General features: G+C 45.1%; 1 protein-coding gene across 3 annotated transcripts in view; it reads right to left on the bottom strand.

The window, feature by feature from the left end:
- The window catches only part of JARID2 (jumonji and AT-rich interaction domain containing 2), a 1,398,385-nt gene extending 1,385,672 nt beyond the window's left edge, over positions 1-12,713 (bottom strand). For 2 of the 3 annotated variants that reach the window (XM_069613558.1, XM_069613560.1), the window contains exon 1: positions 11,667-12,713. In XM_069613558.1, coding sequence (XP_069469659.1) covers positions 11,667-11,723 — 57 coding nt within the window. In that variant the 5' untranslated portion in view covers positions 11,724-12,713. The remainder of the gene's footprint in view (positions 1-11,666) is intronic. The other variant, XM_069613559.1, reaches the window with a different exon arrangement.
- Between the last annotated feature and the right edge of the window lie 1,338 nt (positions 12,714-14,051).

Genomic DNA, 14,051 nt, shown 5'->3' with positions numbered 1-14,051 from the left:
CTGCCAGGAGTACAAAGTTCACCAATCCGGTAAACTTATACAGTGGGAGGGCCACAACCGCTCTCCATGGCAATGTGGACCCATCCATAACCCTGCATGACAACGTGGACCCATGAATAACCTGGCACCATAGACCCTGAATATGGCAGTCAATGTCGCAAACGTCTGATCCATTTCCTATTTGAGCTATGTGCCGGGGGCAATGCAGGCAGAAGAAATCCTATACTCGCAGAACAGAATAGCATATGAAACAGTCTAAACAAAAAAAGAGAAACATACTCCTGACATGAAGTAGTGAGCTTGGGAATCAAGCATACCTTTAATCACCATCACTACAATTGGATTGTTTTCTACAAACTACGGATGCACAGCTACGACATTTTCTCTTCTGTGGTACGAAATAAAACATCTAGTCAATGTTTGAGACTTATTGCCGAGTATGCGGTTTAAGATCAGGACACCCTTCGTTGCGCAAACCAACCCTTGTATAATAACATGGATACAAATTTAAAGTTCTCCGTGGACTGTGCAAAGCATATCAAGACATACATTTTTTGGCATATCCAATAAATAACAATTTAAAAAGCATAATCCACAGTTAAAATTATGTTTTTAGACTAGTACCATAGCACAAAGCCTTTCTTGCACACAGAAAACACCTCCCACTTTATATAGAAAACCCACGTTTTGATATTTGCAAAAGACCATACCATAAAAAAATACACAGTAAAGGAACGTCATGGAGATTCGGGAGATTTAAAACGTTACAATTACTCTTTCTTTTGTTTAGGCCCGCACTTTGTTACACACTCTACACAAACTATAGATTAGGAATACAGAAAACACATTGAATTCCAATATATGTAGAGACTGAAATGAAGAAGCAATGGCTAAAAGCAGTTCCTGGATATCGGCATCACCAAGCAAACAGGAGATCCCTAAAAGGGAACAAGGTGCTAGTACAAAGCGTCCTGCAGATGTACCTTCCACATGAGATGCAAACGATACCTTTTTGTCCATTATATATAACCCATTCAGGCGAGTCTGAATGCTCCTTTATACGCAGTCCCAAACACAACGCGTTAATGTCACGGAAAGGATCCAGCTGGCCAGAGTAATCAAAAGTAGCTCCTGGTAGTGTGAGGGGAAGCACCCTACAACATTTATCAGCAATTTCGATTCCTATATCCGTGTTTCCTTTAACAAATAGTAAAGTACAGGCGTTACTGGCATCTGCACTTTCTGGAAGGAAAAAAAAAATAAAATAAAAGATTCTCCATTTCAATCTCCGTTGGTTAGCTATTTGTGAGCCACGTACTCGAACTTAAGCAAGAAAAGCTAAATGTTCCTCTGAAATGAGTGTTCACACTTGCCTCTTGAAATAAAAGGTCTACAAAATACAGCATTTTTGCTCCAAAACTGCTATACACTCCACTGCCCAGAAGGAAACAACACGAGGGAACGAAAACTAGCAGTTTGTTCCAAAAATCTAAGCATCCTACCAATTGATATCAGGGCAGAATAGAACTACAAAAGATCCAGAATACTGACGAGGACCCGATGATGAGCAAATCTTGGGTGGTTAGACTTGCTGCGTAGACTGAACCGCTGCGAAGGGCAATACCTGTTGGAACACTCGTTTTACTACACTAGAGTTTTTGGTCAAGTGTATAATCAACAAGTAGCCCTCTCTTAGTATATGGGCTTACCTTATGTTTGTTCGCTGCTCATCTGTAATTTGGCCCAAGCGCGCCTTCATTAGATGGATTACCAGTTTAGCCTACTCTTTCCTACCGCCCCTTCCCTAAACTTCTCTGCACTCCAAAGCGGGAGTGTACGGCAATGTGGCATGTTACAAAAGAGCCAAACATGCATCAGATAGCTTCGAAATCACTTGCGTCACTACTGGTTGCACCAAGAAAAACATAAGAATTATGCAGTTCAAATAAAGTTGTAACTGTGATAGGCCTTGGTGTGCCGAGTGGGTGACCGCTGCTGCCACCAAATCTGCAGTCAGCTATTCACTCTCTTTCAACAGCGATCGATGCCATTTATCACCAAGTTCGCCACACATCCTCTTGATCAGTCTAACAACTGGGACACTTCACTTTTCTTACTCCAGTCTTAACCGTTCGGTGGCAACAGCCATGCGGAAGTAGAGGTCAGATAGACATAAAGCAGGATTACATTAAAGCGTCTCAGCAAGAGTGGGACGTACAAGGGAGAAAGACTGAAATTATCTCAGCAGTCTCAAAACACAAACTTCACTGTTGACGGCTTTACAGCTACGTACTTGCAGAAGTGGGAATCGTTATAGAATATGAACGAAGTATCAGGGGAGAGTCACCACATGAGCCCTTCTCAGACACAGGAAAAGCTCGTTGGGAATTAGATGCGGCTCAACTAGGCTGCACCCACATCACTGTATTCAAGATCTTAGAATATGGGTTTTAATGCAATGAAAGTTTTGATACTAAAAATGGCTTGGCAAAGTAGTTCCATCATTTACAATCTTGCCGTACTTAAGGAAAGCAAAATATATACTTACAATAAGTGCTGTACTAAAGGGAAGGAACAAGACAGCAGGGCTCCAGCAAAAATGGTCTCACCAAAGTTCAGTTCCATGTCGACCCCGAGGCCCAAACCATCCCCCCCAAGTTGAGGAAGCTCTCTGCCCCAGACTGCTGCGTGTCTCCTGAACGCTGCGCGTTTGGAGTCCCAATTTGTGCAGATAGCTGAGATATACAATGACGTCACAAACACCATCTGAAAGTCATCAAGCACATCGAGTAGAGCGCTCGCTTTGACATCCATGCAGAGCCTTCCAATGCAGGTTTGAATCCCAGCAGGGCCAAACTCGGCCTTTCATCCTTCCGAGGTCGATAAACAAGCACCACACACTATGGGTAATAAGCAGTGCTCCGATGCCTGAGGGTTCGTAGCGCTATACAAATGCAAATCATCATCATCATCATCATCATCATCATCATCCTTTGCTCACCACGACAGCCCAAGCTCAAACAATGAAACAGTACAAAGCTATAATATATCAGTCCCACTTTCAACTCTTCCTTCTCAAAAGGGACTCTACCCTTCCTCGCCGTCCCCCAGAGACTCAATGTTACCCGTGCTATGGTTCTCTCAAGGCTAACAATAACCTCCTTCTTAATCTTATATGGGTATCATGCCTTTCATTCATTTTACTGTCACGGTGACTTGTTGGACAGATGAAATGGGCATCATACAGAGTGTGCATTGCATTCTCATAAGGAAACATTTGAATTACTATCACAGATGTTTGATAAAATTGGTGGTCATTCTTATGTTCCCAAAAGGCACTTTGTTTTTATGCAAAGCAACCAGCACCCTATATTTGGGGCACCCACATTTTACACCCATCGTCACCCCTCAGTCCCACCCTCAAACTAACAATCCACCTCCCTCCCCACCTGACCCAGTGTTGTCCACTTCCAGCAGTGTTTTACTAAAAACCACCATTGGGAGACTAACATTTGTGAAAAGAGCTCTGCTCATATAGATAATTTTAAATAAATGTTTATTTTAGTGTGTGATAGCTCAAACTGAACTATTCACACAATTACAAAAAAGTTTGCACATTTAATTACACAACTATACTTTACCACGATGAATCGAAACGGCCACATATAAATCTAGAAGCACAGACTTCAAAATAATTTGTTGTTAAATAAAGTCTTGAATTGTACAACAAATGTATACCTCTGTAAAAACCATCAAGGATAATATCGCCTCTCTAGCCCCTGCTCTAGCCGATCTCTGCAACCACTCCTTCACCGCTGGTTCTTTTCCATCCATACCGAACTTGTTGGTGGTCTACATGACCACCAGTATGGATTCAGAGGCACGGAAACAGCTCTTCTGAACACCTTGCATCCCTTGACTCCAACTCTGCTGCGGTCCTCATCTTTTGTGATCTCTTCTGCATTTGACACAGTGAATCACTCCATCCTCATAAAGAGGCTCCATGACACCCTTGGCATCTCGGAGCGGGCACTAACTGGCTTACCTCCTTCCTAACTGACCGTTCCTCCAAAATCATTCTGGGCCCCAAAACCATTTCATTCTGGGCCCCTTCTCCTCCCCTTCTTCCTCTGCTACATGCGTCATCCCCAAGGCTCCATTCTTTCGCCCTGGCTCCTTAACATATACATATTTCTCTGCTGGCACGACTCATGTCCTTTGCCCCAACTTCCAGTGCTACATTGACGATACACATCTTTTCTTCAAACTTCCCTCTGACGCCCTTGCACCCTCCTTCATTCCTGACTGCCTCTCTGCCATCCAGGCCTGGTGCACTGCCAATGACCTTTGCCTCAATGCCAGCAAAACTGAGACTCTCCCTATTGGGTCCCCTGCACCCTACTTCTTCCCTGCACTCTGGCCGTCCTCCATGTGCCCCCCCTCCCCGCCCCCTCCACTGTAGCTAGGAATCTGAGTCATCTTTGCCTCCTCCCTTTCCTTCATCCCTCATATTCAGGATATTGTCAAGAAGTCCCACTTTCAACTCTTCCCTCTCAAAGGGACTCTACCCTTCCTCCCCTTCCCCCAGAGACTCAATGTTACCTGTGCTCTGGTTCTCGCCAGGCTAGACTACAGCAATAACCTCCTCAAGTTTCCTTCCTCCACCCTGCAACCCCTCCAGCAAACCCAGAATAGGACAGTGACATTTATCCTTGGCCTCAAGTCCAGGTACTGCATCTCTCCTGCCCTACAAAGACTTCACTGGCTCCCGGTCTCAGCACAGATTAAATTCAAATCCCTCTGTATCATACACAAAGCAATCTGTGGCCGGGGACCCTCCATCTTCAACGCTTCCTTACCAAATACTCTCCTTCTAGACTCCTCCGTTTCTCTGGCACCAACTCCCTGTGGGTTAAGCACTTTGCAAACAGAGCAGGTGGGCGATCACTTTCCTCAGCTAGCTCCCTCGTGTTGAACAGCCTCCCACTGTGTGTCTTGAGCAAGACCTCCTTACTCCTTACGTTCCAAAAAAACCTCAAGACCTTTCCCTTTACCTCTTCCTTCTCCTCCTCTCTTCCCTGCTAATCTCACATCAGTGTTACTGATGTGCAGGGCCCTTATGTGTCCTTGGGCCCTTGACCCCCCCACATCGCTCATCCCAGCCGCTGTGTTCTGCTGCACTTACTTGGGCTCACCCTACCTATGGGTGGTTGCACTTCGTTATGCACTTACGTTCTTCTCCCCTTAGCACTTACCATGAGCACTTCACCATGAGCTTCTAAGCACCTTATCCCTTACTCCCCACTGCACTTGCACGTTCTGAACACTCACAAGGCATAGTAGGTTTGTCTCCCCTTCCCTTTATTCCCATTATCTGTTGTACTTTTAATGCAATAATTTATTCTTGCTGTATTACCTTCCCCTGTCCCCACCCTGTTTGCCCTGTGGGCACGTTTGAAACTTTTTTGCTAAAATTGTATAAGCGCCTACCTAACAAGTGAACAATAAATAAATGCTGCCATAAAAGCAATCACTTGATTTATTGCACAGTACCCCACCTATACAGATACATTTTGGAATGTCATTTTGTCACGTTCCCCTATCATTTAGTTCGAACCTTTCCATTTTTCCCCCCACTGAATGATCACCCATATCCTAATCAGTGCGATAATTAATGATATCCAATTTCCAGATAAGCAACATAGCCAAAACGAGCAGGTTTTAATGTAATCGGGATTATGGACACATTTCCCCAAGATGCAACATACATTTTCCTTATTGTTGGGATAATCATATATTCGACAATCTGCAAAATATTTTCGATTCTGGGATACCTAGTGGTGGATCACATGCGGTTAATGTTGGCACCTGATTCAACCTTAGTAGCATTAACAATCTCCTTAAATGCAGGGACATTGAACCAGATATCTCTGTGGTGAAGTATAGTTGAAATTCATGCGCGAGTAGTGCAATGTTTTTACAGTAATCCCATTGTTTTACCTTTTTAATAAAAGCTTGTTTCAATTGATAAGGATCAGTATCCCGGACTGGGACCCATCCATACAATCAAATAATTCTTCATTCAGCTTTTTAAGCTTTCGTAAGGATTGCCTTGGCGTTTTTTTATTTTATTTCCCCCAATAAAATTAATTATGCAGTGAGCACATGGGCACTTTCATAGCCTTTAGTATACAAGCAGCCTCTTTTTTGGGACCAGGCCTGATAATGAGGTCAAGCCCAACTCTAATCGAATAGCCTCCACTGGGATACATTGCGGTACATAGGGGTAATCATTATTATAACTTGCCTCGAGACAATTGAGGATAGAAGTGGTGAGTCTCTGCATATAGGCTAGTAGGATGCCCTCCCACCTGTATCCCACCGTTTTCTCTGCAAATGTTTTAATCATTATCACGTGCGAGATCCCTTCCCTACACTAATGAGTTTGGTATTCTTTTTCCCTGCAGTAATTACCTGCTGCAAACAGGTGTAGGAGGTAAGTTTTTCAATAGTCCCATCTGTGATGTCCAATGCCATCTTTTATTGTTCGCGAAGTGCATATATTTTGTTTTGTCTAAATTATTTTTAGCCCCTTCTTTTTAGCATAAGCACCAAGTTCACATGCAGCTCGAGGGCCATAAATGTTTGGTCCAGGAAAGGACAATAACGTTATCCGCATACATAACGTCATATGCATACGCCAACCAAGCTATGTGGACATGACCCATTTTTGGTGGCACATTAATGAAAGCCAACTTGCCTGAAGTTCTGCAGGATACAGGTTGAACAGCATGTGTGCAAGCATGCATCCTGGATTCAAACCTTTATACGTTGGTATTGTGTTTGTAAAATTAAGCCAAGCTGCTCAACCTCCCTTAATATATTAAAGGTAACAATCCCCGTGGCTACAAAAACAGGGAGGGAAAAGCATGTCTCAGTAACGTTACGCGTTATGATTTATGGTTACATAACCTGTCGCCTGCTTCCATAGGAAACTAAGCACAGTTGCCAGGCAAGAAAGACACAGGCTAGTTGTAGAATTCATGAAACCACAAGGCCAAAAGATTGCATGTGCCCGTTTGAGTCTTCAGGTTCAAAGAGAACCAAAAGTACAAAGCACTGTAATCGAAGTGTATTGACCTGATTCTTTAGAAGTAATTGTACAGTGTGCTGAATGTGATTTAGTGATCATTAACTAAGCACTTTTCAATGTACATACTCACAGCATGGGCACACATTCAGTTAAATGAAACACACGAATCGCATTGCTCCCCCACCGACGAACTCCCACCACCAAAAAAGAGATGTAATGATTACTCGGGTTAAAATCCAAGTAGATCATACAGATCACTATAAGAAAAATGTGTGGTGATCCTACTCTCCTCAGCAATACACCTCAAGTCTATTTTGAACTTCAAAAGGCATCGTGATTTAGATGGACAGATGTTTTGCATTGAACACACGAGAATGCCAGATGCAATATGGGGACGTGAGACAGGGAGGACCGTTGGGAGAAAGCCTCCAATTTGCCACCACAATAGTCCGTTGGGAGAAAGCCTCCAATTTGCAACCACAATAGGCATTCTTCTTATAAAATCATATCCTGCAATCAAGAAGTGAATCCTATGATAGAACTGTATTACTCTTCTACCCTGGCCCAAGTTACATATAACATTTCTTCACACTCCCGATTCATGTAGGTGATCCGGTTTTGGAATCTGCAGGGACAGCTCCATTTACATCTCAGCTTCTGAAATCTCACTTCCAGCTCAAGATGCTCTCAAGTAACAGAACCTCTAGATCACTTCTGGGGGATGGCAAACGACAGGAGATACACGCAGTTCAAATACATCCAAGTGCCAAGATGGCTACCTTACACAAGTCTTTCCAAACTCAGTGACAGGGCTAAACAAAAAAAGCGAGCGGTCATCAGCATCTTGACCAAAGAACAGCAGGACTTTCAATGTTCTAAAGGAAGAATTGTGCCACCTACAGCTTTGAACCCAATGTTACCTAGTAAGCCTAACTCCAGGTCTGCCGAGGGATCCTGGGACCAAAAGGCACCGCATTCACAGAAATCGGGCCAAAAATAAATAAACTGGGAAAGACTTGGGTGCCCGTAGTAGACATGTTTAGGGGAGAAGAAAGCAAAGTGATGTTCTCTAGTGGGTAGAGTGAGAATATGCCAACAATCACGGGCTCCCTTTCGGGTGCCAAGTGAGGCAGCAGGAATAAGAATCTCATGCAGGAATAAGAATCTCATTCAGGGCTAAATATAGCTCACCATCGTACTATGAAACACTAAATCACAATGAAGGCAATCTAGTCAGTCATATACAAAAACGTGTCTTACAAGGATAGCAAGTTAAAGAACTGTAGATAAACGACAGTGTCACACTTCACAAAAAGTATATATAATTTGGAAACATTGCATTTTGGATACGGTCTGAAAAGGAAGCACGCTTACATCAATAAGTTAGAGAATGAAGCAACTAGTGAACTTCATTGAGTTGCAGTCTAGGCGTCATTCAAAATAGTTTCTTTTTAAGCGAGATTCCAAAAAATACATCACAATGTTAATTTCAAACAGAGCAAATGTAATTTTACTGTTGTGTAGATTTTAGTTTTACACCGTTGATATGCATGGACGAAACAGAGTCCACTGATGTGTGTGCCCAGCGAGGAGGAGTTTAACAACCACAAAGAACATTTATAAATTAATCCAATTATAAACAGGAATAGCAAGAGTAGATAGAGTACGTGTGTACACTGCCACCAAAACACAAATTAAACAAAGCAAGCACTTGACGATAGGGTAGGAACACCGTTGAGAAGCCAAATCCACACTCTGCACTTTTTGTCTTTCTTTGCACGTTTCAACTATGCTTGTCTTATCAGTTTGGATCAGAGTAGCGGTATGCAACCTCCAGACCTCCAAATGATTTTGACTATGACCACCATGACTCCTCTGCATGGATTAAGCTGGCTAGGAAGAATGGTAGTTCACCTGGTGAGCCAAAGTTTGTTGCTAGCTAAATACACTTTATAGCCCAAAAAATAAAAAGAATACAAATCCGTCTAAAAGAGTGTGAGAGGCAACAAGCAATCTCTCCCTCCCCCCCACCCCCCGTTAAGCAAGGTCAACCACTCCCAGCATCAGTCCCTATCAGAATCTGAGCTAATTTCTTGAAAACAGTACCACCTTAGATGACTGGTTTATGACACAATCCATTCCTTTCAGGCATGAGGATTTGGATTCCAAGGTCACCGCGCTGTAAATGGTCACCGCACCATATCTATAATATATGTGAAGGAACAATGAGTAAGTGTTAAGGAGGATTTGCATTATTCGAACACGCATGCATGAACTCTTCCTGCAAAGCCAAGTTCAGATGGCTTCTAGTGGGAAAAGGGTAAAAGAATGGTGTACAAGCCCTCCGCCTCTTTAAAAGATGACACTGTGGCATCTTTGCAAAATGAAGACATGCAGTTTGTTTCCGCTTCAGTTCCAGCTAGGACACCAGTGAGAAGTGTGACCGCTTCTAGTGAATTTCTCCTCAATACAATGTTTGAAAGCCAGATATAACCGTGACTACATTGGCCAATACATTGACGTATCCCATTCCTATGTATTTGGGTCCGAACAATACAAACACTTGCTAAGCCCAACAGTAGATATTCAGGTCGAAGTTCCCACAGTGGTGCAAACTCAATTTAACAAGTGAACATTGTCCCGTGACTGACCAGTGTTTAGAATGCTCGCATATACCTTTGCGATCACCGTTTTTACTGTACATGTATTTTGCAGCTGGACTGTTCACATCCACTTGGTGTCTAGACTCGAGAAGCGCCATCTGGTCCTCGCCTGATCTGTGATATCACGAAAGATCAACTGCATCACGTACAGGAGACACTCGTGGGGCCATGCTCGCCGTTTCCACAAGAAGACGAGGAGAAACCTTTATGGTTCATCGCCCGCCATATGAACCAATTTGGAATGAACTTTTGTATCCTACTCATTTTGACCCGGTGGTCCTACGGTTGGTCGTGACGCAGGAGCTCCTTTCAAACGGTCATCTGCTCCACGCCCGCCTGACGACACACTCATGGGCCACACACTCCTGGCCAGTCAAGGGGGCCGCTTTAGTGAAGGCGGAAGGGGGCTCGGCTTTTGGTGCCCTGCTCCCAGTCGTGGCGTGGACTCGGACCTGTGGCATGCTGCGCAGGCAGGCAGTTGCTATGCAGAATGGCGGAGCGCGTCACGGGGGCCAGACAGTCCATTATCGGAGGGAGTTAGATACACTTCAACCCATCAAATACACTCAAAGGCGTTATTAAAATTGGGGAGGAGTCATGTGTAAATCACTCGATTACAACCTCACTTAAGCGTGCCCCTGCCGAGACCTGTATTCATGGTCCACCGCCACGTACTGACCTGCGCCCGCTCTCTCACACACAAACCCACGGATAACGTGACAGGAAACTGCCGTTTCTGTGCGCTGCTGCAATGCGGCTGTATTACTAACCCCTAAAGGTCTGGCCTTTAGATATACATGTTAAGGTATGTTTCTCCTGAAATACAGTATTGTTTCGCGACAGTGACCGTCCAGCGGTTAAAAGAACCCCCAGTGTGTTTCACGTCACGTGCACTTTAAAAGGCACGAAAGCCAACAGGCTGCAAAGGTCACATCCCCTTCCCCGCGCTAGAGTGCAACTTCTCACCGTGAAACGCAAACCATGTATTTAAAACACAACGATCTGCCGTGCTACAACGCACGAAGCATAAATAAGTGGCACGAGCCATTCCAGGCCAGCTGGCCCTGTGTGCAGGCCATGCATCAACGCGGTTTCTCCCTGCTCTCTACTGAAAGAGCATGCACCGGAGCCGCCATTCTCAGCCCGAGCTGCAGCGTGACGAGAGCCACAGTGCGCCGTGCCCATCTCATAAACGTTCACTAGCGAAGCGATCAGAGCAAAGCCCGGGTTCCTCCTCCCGGAGAGCGCGGCTAAGGCCCGCCCGCCTGCCTTCCACGTCCAACCCAGCGTGTCATCTCAGGTCAAAACCCATTTTTTTTCCCCTGCGGAAGCGCAGAGCTCTTCTCACGGTCATTTATTACAATTGTTTTTGCAGCAAAAATGAACAATACTAATTATCTTTACAGAACTAAAAGCAATCGTATAGACGCCCACTGTGCTTCTGCAACACACAACGCGGTCAAGTATTAGCATTAAAAGGGAGAGGTAATCAAAACTCGTGTTTTATTCAAACGATCCGCAACCTATAAGTCGGGCGCATTTCGACGTGCAAAACCAGTGAACGCATGCCTTTATTACAGCTCAGATGTGACAAACAGTCACCAATTTGTACTTTACCACAGTAAAGATATTGGTCTACTGAAACCTTTTCCCAATTGTCACTAACTCTTTCAAAAAGTAAAGCTCCAATTAGTAAACCCATGGATGCCAATTTCGATAAGAAATTACATTTACAAATAAATTGCGATATTGTGACAGAAACATTGATTAATCCTTTGTAATAATTTACAAAGACCGTTGACAAGGATGCTTCCCGGCACTGCGGTGGACGTAGCCTGGGAAAGCAGAACTGCAAACGGCCCCCGTGCAGCAAGCACCATTGCATTAGATGCACCTGGGTTAGGACTTACGTATTTCTTCTGGATGATGTTCCTCTTGGGCCTTTGCTTGTTCATCTTGGTATCCATATGGGGTTGCAAAAAGCCTCATGAAATTTTAAAAAAACGCCGCAGAAACACAAAAGTGCAAGTAGGTGCAAAAAAAGAAAATATAATGCCTCTCCGTTTGGACTGGTAGTGTTCAAAGGGGTTTATTTTTGTAATCCTTTGTTGTTGATTTTGTATTTTTTCACACGGAAAGAAATACAAGCTGGAGAAAAGGGTAACCAAAACAATATTTTTTAAAAAAAAAATCACAATTCACTTCAGTAAGACAATCATGATGGATTTGTTTTTTCTTTCAGGCTCAGCAACAAACAAAAAAAAGGGAGGTGGGGGCGCCCTGAGCTCCCTGCACCCTCAGAGGCGAGAGATCCGGGCGAGGGGGTGCAGCGAGGTGTCCCCGGCTACATCCTAATGGGCTACAGGGGAGCAGGGGGGCTGCGCACGGGGGCCTGCAGCGAGGGGCCGACGGGATTCGAGGGGCGCGCTGCGCTGCCCTGGCTGCTGCCGTGCTGTGTGTCCGTGTTTGCAGCTCCCCGGCCAATGAAAAGCGAGCTGCTCGGGCAACTTTAAATGGACTGCTCTCAGTCTTCCGAGTCCAGGGAGCGTCGCTCAGATCCCAGTTGCGGTAGCCGACGTTCAGACCTGATAGGGATGAAGGCGCAGCTGCACGCGAGGTCCGAGATGCTAGGGGTCGGTGCAAGGATGGCTCTGGTTTCGAGGTGTCAATGGTCAAGAAGGGCACAAGGAAGATGCAAACCGTTGCATACAGCAGACGGGTTTAACAAATGCAGACGCTCCCTACGAGCACGGCACGCTCTGCTGCTGGGGCGGGGGGGGGGGGTCTAGTCTGTGACACCGGCATAAAAGGTCGGTGTCTGCGTTCCGTGCCTTCTCCGCAGCGCACGAGTGGTCGCTGAGCCCGTTCGTTTCTTTCAAAACGCCGTTTGTCCTTGGATAAGGGTGCCGATGTTCTCTCGCGCTGCTGGAAGTTGTAATTTTTCCAATACAAAATGGCAGCGGGTCTAGAACTACAAATCCCAGGTTCGCTACAGGGCGACATGTAAATCTCCGCCTACCCAGTTGTGCCTGATTGGTGGAATGAGATGTACGTATCTTGTCCTTGTGGAACTCCGGGCAGAAACAAGTTTACAGACTGGAGACAAAACGAGCTTCTGACGTCATGGAGCTTGTATGCTCCTCAGGGGTAAACATGAGAAAGAACCTGGAATGCGCTGTGGCGGGTACGCGTTGTATGCGAGCTGACGGTAGTTGAGAATAGCCAACTAACATGTATTTTCATTCGGAACAAGTTAATAGCAACGGCGTCTCTTTCAACGTAAGCTGTTTCACCGCGTATCCAAGAAAAGAGTTCGACCCACGGATTCTACCACCCGTTTCACCAGTGTTTGACTGGCGGGGAACGTGTCTGCACTGGCGTCGGTGCCATCTCAGGACAGCCGCCAGCCCAGGACTGCTTGTGGCGTTGTTCCTCCTCCAGGGTTCTGTGAGGCCACTTCTCAGGCAACAACAGGCGCCCAGTGCTGCCAGGCGCCAGCTCTCACCTATATGCCCGGCTTACTGCAGTTGCCGCTCGGTTGCCCATCTCCGGGCTCTAGTTAATGAGACATCCGCGCAGATGGCTAATTGTATGCTGATGCCCATTGCCCACATGTCCGCATAAACTCGCCTCTGACAACCAAGGCATTCCCGAGCCTCTAGTTTAATACACTCCGGGACGATACCGTAGGAATTTATTTCATAGATCTATTGTATCTGCGAAGTAATCAACTCAACAGCGACCATAATTGGCTAAAGTTGATATGGACCCTATACAAAATGCGACATATACAGAAACGGGTTCTCGAGGTAGAAGTGATAAAGCATGGAGGTAGGCTGAGGATGAATAAAACGGTGGTATAACAAACGATCGCAATATGTTCAGGAAGACTTAAAATGACAAAATTGGGGTTGTCCTGTGACAACGTGGACTACACCCCTATCATTGTCTTATTCTGCACAAAAGGAAAGCCTCTAAACTCTAATCACGAAGTTCACCAACATGTATACAACCAAATGCTGGTGAAAACAACGACGGGAGATGCTCCAAATCATTGGAGCCTTACAGAAACGACCGCATGGAACAACAGTGAAGGCAGTCAAACAAGTACAAACAATGGCTCATTAATCATAAACATGCCCTGATTCAACAAGATGCGAAAAGAGCACTGTCCAAGAAATCAACAGCTGAAATCTGTGCTATTATCAGACTATTGAACCATACCCAACAGTACCAACAATTAAACAGGGTGACTGAGGCGGACTGGGTCATATTCTTTGGATCGCTATTTAAGG

The sequence above is a fragment of the Ambystoma mexicanum genome, chromosome 5p (assembly GCF_040938575.1).
Source record: "Ambystoma mexicanum isolate Mex_15411 chromosome 5p, UKY_AmexF1_1, whole genome shotgun sequence".
Lineage (NCBI taxonomy): Eukaryota > Metazoa > Chordata > Amphibia > Caudata > Ambystomatidae > Ambystoma > Ambystoma mexicanum.
This window is presented reverse-complemented; position numbering and strand designations above follow the sequence as displayed.